Below are 20,714 nucleotides of genomic sequence, written 5' to 3' on the forward strand. Positions count from 1 at the left end.
TGCCCTCAAACGGCAAAACCCTAATAATCCTACATGCTCTAAGGGAAGGTAGCAGCTGTACCTTCTGAGGGAAAGGGCTGTTTTTATAACATTCCTTCTTTCCATTTTTTATCGCTCCGCGCAGCCGGCGCCGGCACCGCCTCCGTCCCCCCTCACGGGCCCGCGCGCGCGCACCCCGGCGGCGACGCGCGTGCGCGGCGGAGGCCCCGCCCCCTCCCGCCCTCCCGGCGGAGTCCTCCGCCGTCCCGGCGTGCCCCGCGCGCACCACAGAGCGTGGCGCCGGCCCCGCCGCTCTCCCCGGCTCGCTGCGTGCGCGCGAGGCGGCGCGGCCGCGGCGACATGGCGGGCGTGGGACGGGCGGAGGAGCCGGAGCAGCACCTGAACGGCGAGCTGCCCCCCGAGCCCGAGGACAGGGACGGCGCGGCCGGGCTCGGCGCCGAGGATGGCGCCAAGAAGAAGCGCAAGAAGAAGAAGAAGGGCAGAGCGGGCCCCGCGGGTAGGGGCCGGGCCGCGCCGCGACCCTGCGCTGACGGGCTGGGCGGCGTGAGGGGCCTCGGGCCGGCACGCCGGGAAGCGGGCGCGGCGGTGGGCGGACTTGGGTGGCTCGAGGGTCCCGGCGTGCGGGTGCGGGGCGCCGCCGAGGCCGCTGTCCCGGCCCCTGGCGGCGGTGTGGGCTGAGGGGGATCCCCGCGGCTCGGAGGGGGCTGGCGGTGCCCCGAGGATGCTGCTGCCGTTCGCTTGGAGCCGGGGTGCCCTCCCCGCTCCGGTGTGCGCAAGAGAAGCCACCGCTTCCCTCACCCTCTCCGATGCCCCGAGGGGAGAAGGGTGTAAGACTGCCGCTGTAAAAGTCATCCTGCCTGATGGAGGCTCTGCACCCCTCCCAAGTTCTCGAAGAGAGCTGGAGCAAGTCTGGGCAAATAGCGTAAAGGCGCGATGGTTTGGGTTTGTTTTAGCAGGCCATCAGCTAGCCATGATCGTGCCGTGCGTTTATAATTATCTACTTCACGCCCATATTATCTCACAAGAGCAGGTTGCTGCTATGGGAAGAAGAATTAGTTACCCTGGCAGAAAAAAGTAATCAGAAGTGTCAGGCTAATCTACCTTTACATGCAAGTTTCATTAAGAGCACCTGTCCCTGTACTGTCCCACAGCCTTACACTTTGGGGCTGCTTTAAGACAGAAAAAGGCATTAGGTGCTCAGGTGTCTGTGGGATGAGTACAGCATAATGTTTTTGTAAAGTTTTGGGGGCTATTGGTTACTAACATGGAGCTAATGTTTTACAGTAAGTCATGCTTTAACTTCACAAACAGGACAAGAAACTGATAAAGAAATGGAAGGTGCTCTTGATGATGTAGCAAAACAATTGGACAAGCAAGCCCTGGAGGAGAAAGAAAAAGATGATGATGATGATGGCAAGTATAACTTATATTTTCTCTTAACATTTCCAGTTTCAGCTTCTTCTGAGACTCCCTTTTAACACACTGTTTACAGATGTCTTGGTTTGATTTTGGTTGGGTTTCTTTTTGGAGAGGTGAGATGCAACTATCTATACTTTCTATTTTGTCAGTGATTTTGCTGTCACACAGATGTACTTATAAAAGTAACAGCAATACAGGCTTTGTTAAAGGCTTGTGTTTTCAAGGCTCTACCTGCTGAAGGGGAATGTTTAGTTTGAGATAAGGTAAGCTATAAATCATTCTCACTTGCCTTACCATGGCCAGTAGACATTTATGTTCTAAATGATGCCTCTTATTCTTGGCTCAAAACATACAGAGAAAATTTTAAGGGAGCATTTTAATTAATGGGTTTTACAGTCTTTACCAGTGACTTGAAACCTGTGCATCTGTAATTATAATTTTTCATTAACATTGAATTGGGGGGAGATTAATACATAAGCAGGACACACACTTTGTATGTTGCTTGTGCTGTGTAGCTGATTTTCTAAGCCAGAACCCTGAAAGTGTCTGTTTTGAAATCCAGACGGAGTCCGTCTTTTCTGTAGGAAGATCCAGTGTAAGGTCCTGTATTTCCTTTGGTTTGATGGCTGGTTCTCAACAGAAATGGATGTTTAAGAAAACACGTTTCTTAAAGTGGTAATTTAGTTTCATTTTTCTGAATTAGCATGTAAAGTTGGCTCAACAGTTAGAGCAGTCTGCTTAGAAATCTTCGTTCACTTGCTGGAATTTGTCCTTCTGGAATGTCATTTTAATGAATTGCATGTGGAAGTTTTTAAAAATTCAATCAGCATGCTGAGATGTATTAAGTAACAAATTTATCTTTGACCATTACCAGTCTGCAGCGTCAAGTTTAATGCAGGTACTTGGCATAGAAATGTATTCTTATGGTTTGTTTCATGGTATCTTTCAGGTTATGGAGTTGAAATTAATGCAATATGTGCTTTGCCATCATTGCAACTTTGGGAAGAAGTATTGAGGAGGGGAGTGAAAACTGTATACAATGGAAAGAAATCTTTGAGATCATTAGAATAGTTAGAGTTCTATCTCAGGAGAAATAACAGTGATAGTTGCAGACCAAATGCTGTGCTCTCCTATCCTTTTTACAGTATTAGTAATTGTGTTACAGTATTAGAAAGCATAAAACAATGAAGTGATGCTATGACTGAATTAATAATCTCTCTTTTTCCACATATTAGACTTGGATGTGTTTTCAGTAAAACTGATACTTTTGCAGAAAAATTATAACTAACTGAAGTATTTTGAAGACAGCTGTGTTTTTGCTTGTACTGGTTCTCCTTATTCACCATCTTAATTGTGTAGTTTCAGAATTGTTTCTATAAGACTCTGCATTAGATTAAAATCAATAAAGCAACTACTCCCTTTTTCCTTTCATTTTTTTCCTCTTGATAAGCCTGTAACTGGGTGGCCTCAAAAAGGAGACTCTATAACTTTTGAACTCTAGGAGAGATTAGCAAGTGCTCTTTGGATTTCCCTTGCCGTGTTAAGATATGCTGATATGTAACATTTTTGCATGATATTGTCCTAAGTTATTAAATGGCTTATACCAAAATGATACAAGGTTGGACTTCTGTTTTGCAAAGACCTGAAATTGCTTTTCTGGTGACAGGTTTTTTCCTTAGCAGCTAGGTAACCTGAAGACAGACAGTGTTGGTAGATGCAGTGGGTCTGTTTCTGGCAGCACAGTTAGTCTGCAGCAGTCTTCAAGGACATGAAAGCGTAGACAGGGTTAGTTTGGCTCGCAGTTGGCAATTTCACGTGCAGTGATGTATGAAAAAGCTACAGTAGACAGCAACAGCAACAATATTTAAGAAATGCTGGGGGTTTTTTTCTCTTCAGTTTAGGCCTAGCCTTTGAAAAAATAATCCAGAAATCTCTTGGTGAATGAGCTGGAGTATGCCTAATCAATTTCTTTATGAATGGTTTGGGCACTGCTCAAGGTCAGGACAAATGTGACAAAGTTATCACATTTTATAGAAATTTGTATGCACTGGTAAGGATTTTTGGTTGCTAATGAAATACAGATTGATGAAAATCTGGTACGTTTGGACTATGTTATAGGTTAAAAGTATTTATATTTGCAATTTTTTACAGAAACTTAAATTCAGATACTTAATGCCAAAATGAGCTGGGGAGGGGCAGGAGTGACACTACTGAAATTTGCCCCAGCTGCAGAATTACAGCACTCATCATGGCATAAAATTGCTGATTATATTGACCATCATGAGAGGCTTGAAACCTAGTGACTGGAGCAGCTGGTCAGTGCTTTGGTTTGGTTTTTAAATACAAGCTTCTGGATAAATACGCTCAAAATGGAACGCTTTGACTTGATTCTAGAAGTTCTTTTAATTTTACTTCTTGCTCTAGTTGAAAATGTTCTATATGTAGATGAGTAGTACTTGTCTACTTTGAAAGGAATTTGTGTTCAGGACCAGAAGGTTTAGGCAGCTGATAGCACCTGAAGTACTGGGTATGAAGTAAGTAGGGATTAGATGTAGCCAAATGAAGTCTGCAGGGTTGTTGTTACCTCCCAGATGTGACTGTAAATGGCGTGGCTGATTGTTGGTGCTTACCTGCTGTGCTCCCTGGAAGCCTGGTGTAGATTCACAGAATGTTTTGGGTTGGAAGGGACCTTTAAAGGTCATCTGGTCCAAGCCCCTGCAATAAGCTGGGACGTCTTCAGGCAGATCACCTTGCTCAAAGCTCCATTCAGCCTGACCCTGACTATTTCCAGGGATGGGGCATCTTCACCTCTCTGGGAAACCTGTTCCAGTGTTTGACCACCCTTGTATTTCGCACATTCAGTGCTTTTGCTGAGAGTGTTGGTTGTGACCTTCCCTGTTATCTAAAGATTAAATTTACCCTGGCCTAGAGTGCTGTCATCTTTACTTCTTTGGAGTCTTTACCTTTCAGATGCAGTAAGTTCTTTTAGCTGAGGCGTCAGAAGAGGTGGTGGAAGCAGTAGTTTCTAGCTTTTTGTTAGGTGTTGTGTCTAATACAGTTCTCTCGTGTCCTTAAACAATTCACATCTATTTGCCTGAATTGAGAACAGAGAAATATGAGGTAGGACTTCCTGAAAACACTTTACCTGAGCTCTCTTTTTTCCTCTGTTTGGTGATATGTTTGTTGTCAATTTTCAAAACTATTTTCTTAAGTCTGTGTTTGGTGTAGGGACTAAAAATGCTGATGGTTTGGTGGCAGCTTCTGGATGTTGTCTTTTAATCTTTTAAATTCTGCTGTGAGAGAAGTGTTTCCAGATAGTCCAAATGCTTTTGTGTTCTATTCAAACTTTGGTTCTTTTAAGATTATTTTATGTTCAGCTGAGCACTTTCTTTCCTACAGATGGAGATGGTGAAGGAGATGGAGCAACTGGGAAAAAGAAGAAGAAGAAGAAAAAGAAGAAAGGACGTAGGTATCAAGCACAAAAATACAGACTGTGTGAATATTTGGTATTAAGTGTGTGCAGGTGCCATTCTTGCAGCTGAAACAAATTTAGGGGTGCAGTTTGTGTTTGTAGGCTAAGTCTGGCCAAGTTGTCTTCTTTCTGGTATCCCTGAATGCCATCAAGGGCACTCATTGGCCTTGAGCATTGGTTAGATGAAGTCATATGAGGGCATTGTGATACAATGTTGTCTTGGTAGAAGCACAGATTCTAGTTAAGGGGATCTTAAATAACTTCTGCTGTTTAACTTTTATGGTTGAAATAAGAGGGTTAGTATTTCCGGAGTCCCATGTGTAACACTTTCTTATACTTAACAGCTAAGGTCCAGACGGATCCACCTTCTATTCCAATATGTGATCTATTTCCCAGCAATGTATTCCCAAAGGGAGAAGAATGTGAATATCCACCAACACAAGATGGGTGAGTGTTTTAAACTTAAGGAAGAAATGCTTTCATTTTGATGTGCTGAAAAAAATATTAATGTGCAAATAAATGGACAAAATGAGTAATGTACTTTGGGTTTTGCCCTTTTCTTCTTTGACTGGATTGTCAAGGAACTCGGTGAATACCGGTCTTCAGGCCAGAAATGTTTGTCTTTCCCTACCCTTTTAATTAAAGTGTAGCCAATATGAGCTGAATTGCTGTGAGGTAGGGGGCCCTTGAGACCCAGGGTGCTGACAGACTTTCAGTAAGCAGCTTGTAAGAAAAACTTTGGCTGAATTAGGAGTGAAGGTTTAAAATTCAGGGAGATGAGATACTCTTATGCAGCAGTTTTGTGGCCATTGAGATGCCAACTTTTTGTTACATATTTTTTTGGTAGAGACATGTCAATCTGTCCATTTAATTTAAAAGCTTACATCGTATATTCTGTATTTGGCTTCTCTCTCTTGGAATTAACTGGTAGTTATTGTAACCTCACCTGTTTTTGTAACTTACACTAATGTGGGAATAATGTGCAATTGCACTAAACAAACAACAGCTTCCAGTGGCTCACTGGAACAGAGATCTGCACCCTTATGTTTTTACAGGAGGCTACTATTTCTTTGTGCATTGTTAGAAACTAGGACATACCAACTTGAATGAGTTTTCCTGATTTTTTTTTTCCCCGCTATGTGAAGTGTTGTGGAAGGTCATATTTTACCTGGGAGAGACACAGGATGCATGGCACAGGATTAGCTTGAATTGTATGCAAACTTGAAAAGACCAGGTATTACCGAGAACTTTTTAACTTCCCAGGAAATATTGAATCAAAGCTCTGAAAAAATAGTTTAAACCCAAGGGAGAGAGTAGGTAGATAGTTGTATGTCTGAAAGCATTGTCTACTTCCAATGACTTTTACTTCAGAATGAAAGTACTCTGGAATGTTGTTTTTATTGGTTACTTAAAGTCAATGCCTATTGCTCGTGGAATGTAAGCAAAATAAGTAGGAGAAGTAATGCTTCCAGTACCCCCTATAAATTGTGTTCAGATAATATGGTTTCATTTTTATGAGATGAAAATTTGCTTTCAAGGAAGCTGCTTCTTTTTCATTACTTTAGTTTGAACATAATTTCCAAGATCAGCATGCTGATGAAGTGCTTGCACAGGATAGTTCTGACAGGCTGATCCAGGAGTGATTCTTTAATGTTTAAGAGTTTAACCTGGGCCATGTTCATAAGAATATGATTTAAGTATACCAGAAAATTAGATAATAAACTTAAGCATTACATAATTTATTAACAAATAACACACTGTTTTTGCACCTCTAATACATATTCAGCTATTGAAGATTAAAGTATTTGCTCTGGTTTACCTACTATTTATTGAAAAGAAAAAGGACAAAAGCCATAAAAACAAACCTCCTTTCATAGCAGGATTTAAGTGGGGCATCTTTTTTGTGCCTGATGTTCTGCTATGAAGGAGGAATATACACTTTTAAGGAACCTGAAATAGTTTCCTCATGTAATGTGCTTAAGCAAATATGTGCTTCGATTTCTTCCTAATAAATATTCAAATCTTACTATGCTACTTTAGTATTTCCTAATATAAGCCACTACTTAATATAGTAGCTGACATTAATGCCAGGATATTTCATATTCTGAGTAATTTCTTCATTTTATGTATGTGGAGTATTTTTGTGCCATGTCTTATTCATGCTGAGGTCAGTAGGGTTTTGCCTTTGATTTTTTTAGGAGTTGCACTTCTATTCTTAACTGTTAATGTCATGTGCTTTCTAAAGTTACCTCTCACCAACCCACAATTGTGTATTTTGTGTGAGAAGTTCAGCTAGAAGTAGGTGTCATTCAAATTTCAGCCTAGAAAAATAGCAGATAATCAATACTTCCATAGACAACAGATTAACAGGTTTGACATTTTTATATCTCCAGTTGTTTGGTTGTTTTTTGGGTTTTTTTGGTTTGGTTTTTTTGTTTGTTTGGGTTTTTTGAAGCTTGTGTTTTTTCTTGCAGATGTGGGAATTTGAAATGATACAATTGGGAGGGCAGAAAATAAATGAGCACTATTTCATGATACACCAATTTTGTTAAAGTAGAATTAAGGAATTCTTGACCCTGCCTACTTGTTTCTGCCTCTTTGCTATTACAGAGTCACTGGCTGGTTTGCTTCAGAAGGTACCTTGAAGATGAGCTAGTTCCAACCCCCTACCATAGGCAGGGACACCTTCCACTGCTTCTCTGGGCAGCCTGTTTCAGTGCCTTTAACACCCTCACAGTAAAGGATTTCTCCCCGGCTTCTAATCTAAACACACCATATTTCAGTTTATAGCCATTACCCCTTGTCTTGTCAGTACATGACCTATGAAAAAAGCTCTCCCTGCTCCCTTTCAGGTTCTGGAAGGTACTATGAGGTCTCCCCAGAGCCTTCTCCAGGCTGCAGGGCCCCACCTATTCTCAGCCTGTCTTTACAGGAGTGGTGCTTACAGCCGTGATTGATCATCTTCATGGCCCTCCTCTGCATTCACTGAAACAGCTCCTCATCTTTCTTATCTTGGGGGCCCCAGAGCTGAATGTAGTACTCCATGTGGGGTCTTACAAGAATGGAGTAGAGGGGCAGAATCACCTTCCTTGACCTCCTGGCCACACTGCTTTTGATGCAACCCATGTATGATTTGGCTTTCTGGGCTGTGAGTGCGCATTGCTAGGTCAGGTTGAGCTTCTTGTCCACCAACACTGGCAAATCCTTCAGTCTCTCAATCCATTCTTCACCCAGCCTGTATTTGAGAAGGGATTGTCCTGACCCAGGCTGCAGAACCTTGTACTTGGCCTTGTTGAACTTCATGAGGTCCACCACTCTCAAGCCTGTGATGGTCCCTCTGGATGGCATCCCTTCTCTCCAGCATGACTGGACTATCTGGGGGAAGATAATCTGGGGAAATTATTTTCTGGATTTCTTTGATCACTATAATCTAAATTACAGTATGATCCTGTAAAAATTTGTACTGGTGAAAACTGCAGGCTGTAACTGGAGTGAAAAGCTGGACCAAATGGTTTGGAGCAAGAGTTGAATTTCTTCAGCTGACATGTGACAGGCAGCACATTACGGGGAAAAAAAGAAGCTTGTTAGCTCAGGTACCTGTGGGAGGACTTGATGTTTGGCATGAGGCATTCATCTGACCAACTGATTTTTCATGTGTCCTGAAGTGCTTAGGCCCTAGCAGAAATTCTTGTTGCCTCCCTTCCTGAGCTCCCGGGTAGCACTGGTGCAGCTTTTTCAGCAAAATGCTTTGGGTCTGATACAGTGTTTTTACATGTAGAGGCGGTGCTGTCCCCCAGCTGACTTGTGTGAAGTGACTATATGCTGAAATAACAGTAAGACAGAGTGAGGATGGCTTCCTGCCAGTTTGCTGGAGTTGCACTCAAGTCTGTGACAGATGGCAGAGCAGCTGCCCAGACTCTGTCAGCAATTCTTGCTACCAAGGGGTTTTCGCTGCTGGAATCCAGAACAGTCTGAAAGGATCTTTGAGTCTCTGTCCTCAGTGTTTTTCTGCAGTGCACCTTTTCCATCTTCAATGACTACTGTGCTGGCAGAAGTCCAGTTTTCTAGTGGCAGTGCAGGAGCCCAGGTTTTACAGCACGTTGCTTTCATTTTTTTGGTAGAATTTGCCAGATTGAGGCAAACTGTAAGAGTAGTATCTATGATGCTTGCTGTTGGAGCAAGAAAAACTGCTCAGAAAGGTAAATGTGAGATTTCTGCTTTACATTTTGATCTGAAAAAAAGCAGAAAGTTCAAAGGAAACAAGTAAAAGGGTCTCAAAATATTTTGTATCCTCTGATCACCTTGAGAAAGATTTGTGGAATAGCCTGTTATCCTCCTTTATATTTTCAACTGTTTTGAAATACTCAGTATAAATATATATACTTATAAATCTATGTATAAGTATATATTCCTAGTTCAAAATGCAGCAAAACTCAAGGGCTGCATTGGTTCACCCGGTTCACTTGTATCTGTTTTTTGGCTGTAAGGAAAACTCAAAGTGGAGTTAAGTTACTGTCTATGAAACAGGTAAAAAGCTACATCTTTGGATTTCAAAAACTAATCCTTTACATTCTGTATACTCAGTTGTTTGCTTAGAATCAACTCATTTGCATTGATTTCTAAATTTGAAAATCAGTGTATTTAGCATCTTTGGTCCATTTTGTCCGCCACCCATTTTCTTTGAAGACCCACCTGCTAGCGTGTGTAGCTGTGGGTCTGAATTTTTAAACTAATTGTTCTTAGCAGTTTTTGTCTAGCATAGCATGTACAGAGTTCTTTGAGGCATCACCAGGGTTTTTTGCACTATTATGTGGCTGCAGCTTCACCATTTGAAGGGTTATCTCTGCTTTGTAGTCGGAGTAGTCTTCTATCTAAGTTCTGACAGTTGTTGGAGTACTTTAATTATGTTTTTGTTTGTTTGCTTTCATGGAACCTTAGTTGCATTGGATTTTTGCATAATACAAAATATATTCAAAGCTAATCTTACACTTAATTCTGTATTAAAAATATTTATGTATTTGTTCTATGAACCTACCAAAGAGCCAGAATGAGTGGTGCTCTCCTGTAACAAATGTTAATTCACCATCCAGCCCATTTAGAAAGTAACATTCAGGTATGTGTCATACTTACTGTGCACTGTGTTAGGTGTTATTACCTAAATATTCTGAGCGTGACTGAAAATAATACTGGAACTGCAAGCTCTTAAATTTTGAAGATGCTTACTCTCTGTGTCAGCAACAGTTTCTGGGCCAAACAGCCACACCACGGTGCTGAGGTTCATCTCTCTACAGGGACAGTACTGTCTGAATGAATGAGATTGTGAATGAATAAACTTTCTGCATGAGTGGAGCCTGTTGCAGTTTTTTGCCCTGCTAAGCTTAAGGTGGAATTGCAGGCATTAATATGAATTTTGTACACCTGTTCTGTGTCTTTGAAAACTTGGGCATCCTTCAAGCACCCTGCTTGTCTGGGCCTTTGGTAAGATGTTACTGCCTTTCACAGCTGCTAGTCTGTGGTACTGATAGATTTATTTTTCATAATAGGCTTCCTTTATTCTGAAAATTGTATAAATCAGGATCTTTTCTTGCACAGGGGAATGTAGACCTGACTGGTTAATAAACACTTTGCAGGCTTTAGACAGAAGTCGTAATGACTGCTGTGATTATGGTAACTTGTTTGAAACATTTCCCTTATTTTCAAGGCGAACTGCTGCTTGGAGAACAACTAGTGAAGAAAAGAAAGCACTAGACCAAGCCAGTGAGGAAATCTGGAATGATTTTCGGGAGGCTGCAGAGGCACACAGACAAGTGAGGAAATACGTTATGAGCTGGATAAAACCTGGAATGACAATGATAGAAATCTGGTGAGGACACACATCTTCTAGAAGACCTGTGCTGTAGATTTTTCTTCGTTTTCCAGAGGGGGAGAGATTTAGTCTCACTGTTGTGTGCTTAATTCACTGTGTAATGAGTGTTGGGGAGATTTGTGTTTGAGGTACACACAACCACTGTTGCTAATTATTTCCTTTAAGTTTCCTCTTGCATTTTTAGCTTATGCAGCTTTACAGGGCCTGGGATTATACTGAATTTTAAACTAAGCTTTCCATGATGTTCACTTACTTTGATTATATGCTTCATTTAGTTTTCAGTGCCTTTGCTACTCTGCAGCAGTGCTGGGAGAAGCTGCAATAGCAGCACTGCTGCTGCTGCTTACCAGAATTGTCATGAAATGCCACGAGGACTGCACTGTGTGCAGTCTGTGCCGGGGACTGGGCAAGGAGGCATAAAACCAGCATGGCTGTGTATTCAGTCCAGGGCAGAAAGGTTTGGACTATGTTTAGTCTTCATTGACTGACTGGTGTTTCTGGTGGAAGCACAGTGGGGTTTTCTTGTTTTTCTCAGTTAGTAAGAAATAACTGAGCAAATGGATTCAGATGAATGTGAATTTGATTACGTTAAAAGAAAGAATTAGCCTGGACTGATTTTTGTGACTCTTCCAACTATTACTTTTTCTGTCCTTCAGTTTATCTAGATTGAATGTCTACTGTCCAAGTACTGCACTGATCCAGAACAGTCTAGCTTCCAAAATCAGGTGCTTTCAGCCTGGTGTGACTGAGGACTGTGCTGACAAGAGTAGGATAGTAAGAAAGCTAATGAGAGCTGATCCCCAAGGTAACTGCAAGGATAACAGAAAGACATGATATACCATGAGGGAAAGTAGAAGAAAGGCAGCTCACTAGTCTGGGTGAAACAAATCTGTCTTAGTGAATTATACAGTTTGGCTGTTCTAAGCAGTCATTTTCTCAAAACATGACTGTTCTTCCTAAAGTACCTCAGACTATGGGACCTTGCTAATTAAAAATACGCTCTCTTTTTTCATATTTCTCTGGCTTTCTTAAAATCAGAGTTTGGTGCACTGCAGTGAGCTGCAGTTTACCTCATTTACTGACACTGAAGGAGATTGCACCGTTGGATGTGTATTTGTGAATTTGCAGTAGCTAGCATCTTGAGATTAAACAAAACCCAAAAACAAACTCTAGTCTCACAAGGTTTTATTTTATCATAGTTACCACTCAGGTTTTTCTAAGAAGTCCTTTTAAAATCTAAGTTTTTGTGATAAACAAGAGGCTTTACCTCCTTTTTCCCACCTCCTTTTAAATCACAGTAATTGTAAAGAATGCGTTTAATTTGCCTAAACTTTGGTTGTCTAACCTCTGCTGTTCAGGAAGGATGGGTTAAATGTAGCTTTTAAGGATAAATCTTTTAAACTTAAATTTAAAATAATAGAGAAAGACTCGGTTTTGCCCATGAAAGGGTAGAGGAAACAAAACAAAGAGCTGAAGATTGTTGTGTTGTGCCTGTGTTTTTCAGCCTAGGGTTGTCTGTCTACGTAGCATACAAATAGTTTGATTTGATACAAAAACATTTGCTTTAATATTTTTCTGAGGTTTTGTTCTTGCGTTGATTTATTTGAAGTCGTCATAAGAAATATTAATGACAACTGTCTTATTCTTTTTTTCTCTTTTCCCTCCCCTCTGCCTTTCAGTGAAAAACTAGAAGACTGCTCACGTAAGCTGATAAAGGAAAATGGTTTAAATGCAGGTCTTGCGTTTCCTACGGGGTGTTCTCTGAATAATTGTGCTGCCCACTACACTCCCAATGCTGGAGATCCAACAGTCCTGCAATACAATGATATTTGCAAAATAGATTTTGGAACACATATTAGTGGTTAGTTTTCATTTATTAATTAAAACTTAGAGAATGCTCTTCAGTGCAAATACTGTGAAGCTAACTGACTTCTGCTGATTTCAGGTCGTATTATTGACTGTGCTTTTACAGTCACATTCAATCCAAAATATGACAGACTATTACAAGCTGTAAAGGATGCCACAAATACTGGAATAAAGGTATGATCCTTATGTAAGTAATTTACAAAGTCTTTTTCAGTAAATGTCGTGATTATTTTCCATTTATATTTGCATTTCTTTTCAGTGTGCTGGAATAGATGTACGTCTCTGTGATGTGGGAGAGGCCATACAAGAAGTTATGGAGTCTTATGAAGTTGAAATTGATGGCAAAACATACCAAGGCAAGTTATTTTCTTCATACGGGGATAGTTGTTTTAGAAATGTGTACCTATATATAGTTTTGTGTAAATATTGATTTCAGCATAGGATATTGAAAAGACTTTTCTGCTAGAAGTATGGTATGAGTCTTGCATAAATACATGTTTACAGCTAGCTTGCCTTTCCTTTGGAGAAATGTTCTTGGCTTATGCTTCCAAGTATTGTATCTCTAACAGATAAGATGATAAGATGAATGCTAAACAACAGTTTTGAACTGTACAGATAATGTGATAGTTGCTGTTTGGCTTTATTAATAAGCTTTTATTACTGTTGGAGTTGCTGCTCTTAAATAATGAAGCCTTGCTAAAGCATACAAAACTAACCTGTGTCTTGGCTGGTGTTTGTACAAGATATGTGGATAGTTGTGTGTTTGGTTCCTCTGCAGTGTGATGACTCACTATTACACTTTTAGTATGGGATAAAAAACCAAATTGCCCTAAAGGGTTTACCATTTGTTAGGAAATCGCCTGTAATACTAATATTCTCTTCCAAAGTGAAGCCAATCCGCAATTTGAACGGACACTCCATTGGGCCATATAGGATACATGCAGGAAAAACAGTACCCATTGTGAAAGGAGGAGAAGCCACAAGAATGGAGGTAACTTGAGTTCTTTATTCCTTCTGTTAAATTTCCTCAGTGTCATTGCAAGAATAGTATTTCTGTGCACTTTTGATCTGTAGTTTTTGTGATTCTGGTGAATAATTGCAGTGGAATAACTGCTGTACTGTGTAATGCTTCTGTACTGGAGTAGTTCTATCTCAGTGGCTTCATTTTAGCCCTGGAGTGTTCAGGTATCTAACACGTCCTGAAATGGAAGCCTTGGAACACTGCTATTTAAAAAACAAACCACCATACAAACCAAAAGAACCCCACCACTGTTGAAATCGGAATGCCACAGTAATACTTACTGAAACTCCTGCATATTTTTTTCTCAGTGTGTATATGTTATTAAATGGCGTACTGGAATGTTGCATTTAGGAACATGGAAAAGGACAGAAATTCATATTTAGGGATGAACTGGAATTCAGAAAATCGGAGTTTTCCTGAATGACTTGCAGGTCATTCATACTCCTTGTTTGTTTCTTCTGTAATGAAATCTTCTCTCACTTAGGTAATCCTTGATTAATGCATCTGAAGCGTAGCTTTGAATAACTGTTTCTGAGTACTGTTAGATACAGTATTTTTCTTGAAAAGCTTCCAATGTAGTTTTTCTCTGCAGATACAAAATAATTAAGTGTATTTGTAGTTAATGTGAGAAGCTAGTTCAAAGATGTTGTTTGGATGGTGTTCTGGAGCAGTGGAAGGGCAATGGCTGTATGTGATGTGACAAAGTACCAGTTGAGAAGGCAATATTCAAACATGGAACCCAAGATTTAGCCATCATTTTCACTGATAAGATTTAAAAGACGGGTGATGAGACAAGGAGCTTTTCATTTTATTCTAAGCCTTCTCACTAATGATCACCAGTAAGTCTGTCAGGATAGATAAGACTTGTAAGAGCTGAAGGCACAGGTGTGGTCTGGGCAGGCTCACTCTCATCACCCAAAACTTTTATCACAGCTGTTGACCTATGATGTGCACAAAAAGACAAAGTTTAAACTATCTTATCTATAAGACTGTGCAAAGGGATTAAGAGTATTGGAAAAGGAAGATAGAAAAACTTGTGTGTTCTTCTTAGTTTGACTTAGTTAATGGTTTGGTTTTGAGGAGAAGACATTTTTTAATTTCTTCAGCTTCTGTAGGTTACTTAGGACACAATCCTACGTCATTAAGTACGGTGAGTTTGACAATGAAGAATGTGAAGCATAGCCAAGGTCTTGCTGTACTGTGCTAATTATAGTATCAAACTGCAATCCAGGGAGTTTTTTGTGACTAACAGAGCCTCTGATGATCCTTATTCAGAAAAAGTGGTTTTTAAGTGAACCTTGTGGCAGCATTGTATGGGGCTTTTTGAGGGTTGGTTTTTTTAAATAAGTCAGTTGAATATTCAGGGACATCGTCAAGAGTTTGTCTTGAATTTGAAGCCTGTTACTGGTTTTCATATGGCTTCTTATCTTGGGCTGGCGACTTTAAAAGTAGCTTAATAAAATAAACAGTGCAACTCATAGTGTCCGTCGGTGTTTGATGCCCCGGCTTGTTAAGTCCCTGTCACAGTCCTGCTGTTAAGGATGTGTGAATGCACTTGGCAGAAATGAGTTTGTATAATGGCATTTCAGTGTGTTCTTGGCTAGAATTCTGATAATGCCCTTGCAGATATGTATCACCTTTATTTCTTGATGAAATTCATCTTGTGGAGTGAAAATGAGCAGGTTAAGGGTACATACTAGCACCTGTTACCAGAAAATTCTTGCAGAAATTGGGCAGAAAGTTCATCAGTGCAGTAAGTGTAATAAACATCTATTTGCTATGTCTAAACTATACATTTCCTAGGACTTATACCTGAATAGCACAGGAGAAGTACTTCCAGGTAGCAAATACAGTTTCTTAGCTACGTTAGATGTATGCCTTGACAATGTTTTAACTGCAAAGACTTTGCGAAATTGTGACTAGAAACATGCTGATGCTTCTGGCTTGAAATAAAATGCTACTAATGTAAATAGTTGATGATTTGGAGATACCTGTTAACTTTAATGTGTGAAATCTCCATGCGGAATTTTTTCTGCATTGATTTGACAGTGGAATCTATTCACATTTAATCACTTGTATTCAGAAGTGTAATACTGAGATGTATCAGAATGACACAAGGTCACATTTTCATATTGCGACATGTTTCTTTTTTCTCTCCTTAGGAAGGTGAAGTGTATGCTATAGAAACCTTCGGTAGCACAGGAAAAGGTGTTGTTCACGATGATATGGAGTGTTCTCATTATATGAAGAACTTTGATGTCGGGCATGTGCCAATAAGGTTGGATTTTGTTGGAGTATTTTGATAAAGCTGCCACCCCCTTGGGATTCAAATTTGATACAATGCATGTTCTTTAATTAATTGGGCTGTCCGAGGACTTGAAGGGCAATACTAGCAATATTGTTACAAAATACACTCTGATTGTTACAGAATTATTTCCAAGAAACTGAAAATGGAGAAAATGTTTTCAGAATACAATCTTCCTGCCATTATTTTTTTATGATTAGTAATATGTAGATTATATTTGTGTATTCACCTTTTTTTTAGTCAGTATCTGTACTGTGATTGTGTGCCACAATCTTTGTCTTACTGCTGTTCCCAGAATCTATTAAGCTATTTGTGCCGTCTGTTTTATTTTATGGATATTTTGAGAGTTTTGAGTTTTTGTTTTAGTGCATTGCTGTAAAATGAAGAATTTCCTCATTTTTAGTTTCACTGAGTTTGCATTTTGTCATTTCTAGGAGTGCAACATATTTTCTGAAACAAAGACCACTCTGGTCAGAAACATAGCGGGCAGACATGCTTTTCCATAGCACATGCTAGGAATGTGAGAGAGGATGGGAAGAATTAGACTAAAGATCACACAGGAACTGTTTGGTGGCAACTAAGCTTAGTTCTTAAAAGATCTATAAATATATATTTTTTTTATGCCTGCATATTGTAAGAAGTAAGAATAAAAAGCTTACTGAGTATTTGACTTCAGAAGTGAAAACGCAGCATTTTAAATCGCCAAGCTTCTGCCAAAATTAGTTCAGATTACTGACCAATCTGGATCAGGAAGAATTCTGTTTTTCTTTTTAAAAGGAAATGTCCTTTTATTTTTTAAGAGAGAGATTTCTGTCCCCGTGTTTAGTTTAGCTTGCAGATAGCTTCACAATCTGTTTTGAAGGAATTCTATTTGCAGGAGGAGAGTTCACTTTATTTTCTAAAGAGAACATGTGATTGATGTAGAAAGACATCCCGAGTCTAGGGGGTCTGAAAAGACCTTGCAGTCTAACCTTATTCTTGGTTGGTGTGTTTTAATTCTGTAGTGAATGCATGCTGGCGATACCTCTTTTTTCTCCAACGCATTCTTGTTTGGTTTTTCCCCTCCAAGGCTTCCAAGAGCGAAACACTTGCTAAATGTTATCAACGAAAACTTTGGTACTCTTGCCTTCTGCCGCCGGTGGCTGGATCGCCTGGGGGAGAGCAAATACCTGATGGCGCTGAAGAACCTGTGCGACCTGGGCATCGTGGATCCGTACCCGCCCCTGTGCGACATCAAGGGCTCCTACACGGCGCAGTTCGAGCACACCATCCTGCTGCGCCCCACCTGCAAGGAGGTCGTCAGCAGGGGCGACGACTACTAACTCAGAGCCACCTCAGCACCTTTATACTCCAGGCTTTCTTGGAACATACTCTACCAGAATTAATTTGCAACACATTGTCTGTTTTAACAGTGGACTGATGTTAATACTTTCCATATTTGGAAAGGAAGGAATTTAATCTAAGGCAAGTCTTCTAATTGTAACTAACCATGGAAAAAGCTTTCAGGCCTTTAGACATATTTCAAAAGTTACTTATTTTTTCTGTTCAGGGAAATACGTGCTATAAAGCTCAATTTTTAGTTTGGAATGAGTTATACATTTTGTTCTGAACATTTATGATAAAAGATGCTTTTCAAATATTTATATGACCATATTCCTACTTGAATGCTTTGAATGACTACACCTGATTTCTGCGCCCCAGTCCTCTATGATATTGCCTTTTAAACTTCCTGGAATCCATTTTGTAAAAAATAAAGATAAATTTTCAAATCTGAAAATATATATAATTTTTAGAAGTCTGGTTATGATTCTGGTCAGGAGTCCACTGGGAAACTGCTCTATTAAATATTTTACAAACTTGATTTGCCATTTCTTGTCTTGAAACTGGACCTTGTCTTACCCTTCATATGAAACTTGGCCTTTCATGCTTGTTTGAACAGTTTTGTCAGTGCTGGGATACAGGGCAAGAAGTCATCAACACTTTACAGGACAAAATGTGACAACTACAGTAAAGGTGTGTGGTAAGGGTTTTGAGTGTGCTAATCTTGAGTTTACACTTCAGCTGTATTAGAACATGTCAGATGCAGCTGGTGGTCTCTGCTGCTGGTGGCACCAACATACAGCTTTGGGCTGAAGTCAGCTCAGTTTTAGTGTATGTGCCTACATAATCTTTGCCATTGGCATACCCTCTTGCACAGAGTCGAATTTCATGTGATTTCCTGTCTAATTTTTAAAGTTCACATTTGACTGCACAAGTGGTGGGGACAAGGAAAACTATTTATTTTTGAGTGATAAAAGTTACTTCATGCAGGTAAAATAACCTGGAGTATTTGATGTTTTTTTGACATAAGAAGTCATTATCTGACTTCCTGCTGCAGTGAGATCTGACTGTTGAATCTCATCATTAGTAAACTAAATCCCACGGCTCTGCAGGCCTGTATGCAATGTCTTCCAATGCTGTATCTTTACCTCATTACTTGCATATTAAAATTTTCAGTAGTTACTGGTGATAAAAGTGACAGCTCTCTTAATAGGGGAGTAACAGTGCCTTAAACATAAGTGCTTACAAAACAGACACTTCACCTGCTCTTTCATAGTCGGCCTGTCTCTATAGAAGAGTTCATATTTAAGAATATCAGTTATTTTCTCCTCTGTCTTTGGGTAAAAGCTTCATTTTTGTCCTTTCAAACCTGATTGTGTGAGCTGCACTTTAGAGGGCAGCAGTGTCACGTACTGCCTACAGTTTAAAATAATAGGCACTGGTGGGATTTTTACCCCAATTACAAGAATTGTATTGTTTAAACTTGCAGAAATGGATGAAATGGGATACTGAAATGCGTATTTATTTCTGCTGTTGCTGTTTGGGAATCTTGGCATCCCAGCAATGAATTTTAATTTATGCAGCGGTGTGGCTAGGTGTATCTCAGCTCCCAAGAAACAGTAGCTAGTGTGGGTGCTTGTGCATTGCAAAGTGAAAGCTGGCACTTGAAAGAATCTGTGCTGGGTACATTGCTGCTGCTATTTTTATTTATGCTAACAAGACCATACTCTTTGCACTTCTCGATGTGACACGATCAGGTTCTTGTAGCCTGGCTGGCTTCCAGCTCACCTATTTTTGTACAAAGTCCGCTAGAAACAAGACATATTGTTTTAGTTCTTGCCTGCTTACTGGCAATTTCCAGACTTTTCTCTCTAGAAGGTGCCTGTTTAGTAGTACCTCAGGGGCATTTGGTATTGTTTCTACAGCTTAAGGCTTTCTTCACTGATAGTAACTTTAAAAACATTTGGTTTTACAGATCAATTACGTGTTTTCCTTTGTTTTTTGGGTTTTTTACCGGAATATAATAGACCTGGACTAGCAGAGCTAGTTTTGACTATGGCCTCTTTTAACTTTTGAATTTGCTGGCTGTTGATTCACACACAGAGGCAGATAATCATGTGTAACAAGTTGAGTTAGAAATGACTCAGAAAAATACTTGCAGAGCGTGATGATTATTGCCCATAAATGTAACTGGGTGGTTCTGCATACAAGCGTCCTGTGCTGCTGGCCCTCCTGCCCTCCTGCCGGGCAGTATAATAGGCAAACCCTATTTCTACCTCCTTAAAATAAATAAATTTCCTACTGCTCTCATGCTCTTCAGGCTGCCTTTTCCTGCTGCTGCATTAAAAGTCCTGGCCATGCTGTCTGTAAGTGAACCATGCTCTCGTCACTTGACAAAATCAAAAGTTCACCAAAAGACTTTTGAGCCAGATGTTGAAGTCTGTTTTCAGAGGATGGGGTAATCTTGTTTCTGAAGAGTATGTATACATACATTAGAGTACGTACAGTTGACCTTGAGTGACGCGTCCTTTTGATGAAGGCATGGCCTAAGATTTTCCTAATTTTAGACGCAACTACCATGCTTCTCCTCTCAGATGTGGGTAACACAGGGTACAGCAAACACAGCCAGGTGAGTACAACCACAGCATTTCAAAGAGAAGGCTGAAATAGGGCATGTGGGGAGGCAAGTGGAGTTCCTGTTCTAGCAAGAAAACTGCCGCTGTGTCATGTTAGCTTCAGTGTATCAAAATACTGCTTTCAGAACAGTACCAAAACACAGTAAGATGGTATGCAAACTTAATGATGGGATGTGTAAACATAACTGGAATTTGTTAATTTGATTTTTTACAGCTGGTGTTTGTGGAGATAGAGGAATTTTGCTAAATCCTACTTTCTTCCAAAAAAAAAGAGAGTAAGGCTTTTCACTGTTCTTTATTTCCCAGGATTATGCACTGTTGGTACTCGGCCTTCTGTGGAGCATCAGTCAGCTGTCCAGAATGGGAGGTGGGCAGTATATTTTCCTCAGTCCAAACACTTTCACAAAGGTGTGTTTAGAGATAGAGACCATGTAGCTTGCCAAAAGCATGGCACGCTCTGAAGCAGGTTGTATTTTTTTAAGATTTATGCATAACTATTTTTTTTCTACAAGGATTCAAGAGGCTTTTCTGGTTTTATAATTTTGAGTGTTTCAGTATTTTTAAAGCAAAAGAAAAAAGACAACTCTGCTGTGGCTCTTTTATCATTTTTGACTTGTGTTTTGCCATGACAGGCACTCAACTCTTATAATTTAAAGTCATACTCATTTTAGCTTCACTTTGCATTTCAACTGCTGCTTGCATCTCCCTTTTTTACAAAGGTACAGGGCTCTAGGAAAAAAACCCAAAAGCTGTGTAGGCTGGTCAGCAGTTCAGATGAACAGTAAGTTTTTTACCTAGTTGTTTTGGAA

General features: G+C 40.1%; 1 protein-coding gene across 1 annotated transcript; it reads left to right on the plus strand.

Annotated features, from left to right (window-relative positions):
• Positions 1–228: 228 nt before the first annotated feature.
• On the plus strand, positions 229–17,810 carry METAP2 (methionyl aminopeptidase 2). Its single transcript, XM_038153200.1, has 11 exons — positions 229–496; positions 1,312–1,413; positions 4,819–4,884; positions 5,236–5,338; positions 10,593–10,754; positions 12,437–12,618; positions 12,703–12,797; positions 12,883–12,979; positions 13,511–13,614; positions 15,807–15,922; positions 17,019–17,810. Exons 1-11 carry the CDS (start codon positions 340–342, stop codon positions 17,269–17,271), a joined length of 1,437 nt encoding a protein of 478 aa, XP_038009128.1. The 5' UTR covers positions 229–339; the 3' UTR covers positions 17,272–17,810.
• The last annotated feature ends 2,904 nt before the right edge of the window (positions 17,811–20,714 follow it).

This window comes from Motacilla alba, chromosome 1A, assembly GCF_015832195.1.
Source record: "Motacilla alba alba isolate MOTALB_02 chromosome 1A, Motacilla_alba_V1.0_pri, whole genome shotgun sequence".
Lineage (NCBI taxonomy): Eukaryota > Metazoa > Chordata > Aves > Passeriformes > Motacillidae > Motacilla > Motacilla alba.

Coding starts and splice junctions, on each gene's coding strand:
- METAP2 (XM_038153200.1), top strand. CDS start 340: ATGGCGGGCGTGGGACGGGCGGAGGAGCCGGAGCAGCACCTGAACGGC. Junction 497..1,311: donor GGGCAGAGCGGGCCCCGCGG/GTAGGGGCCGGG, acceptor CTTCACAAACAG/GACAAGAAACTGATAAAGAA. Junction 12,798..12,882: donor CCACAAATACTGGAATAAAG/GTATGATCCTTA, acceptor ATTTCTTTTCAG/TGTGCTGGAATAGATGTACG.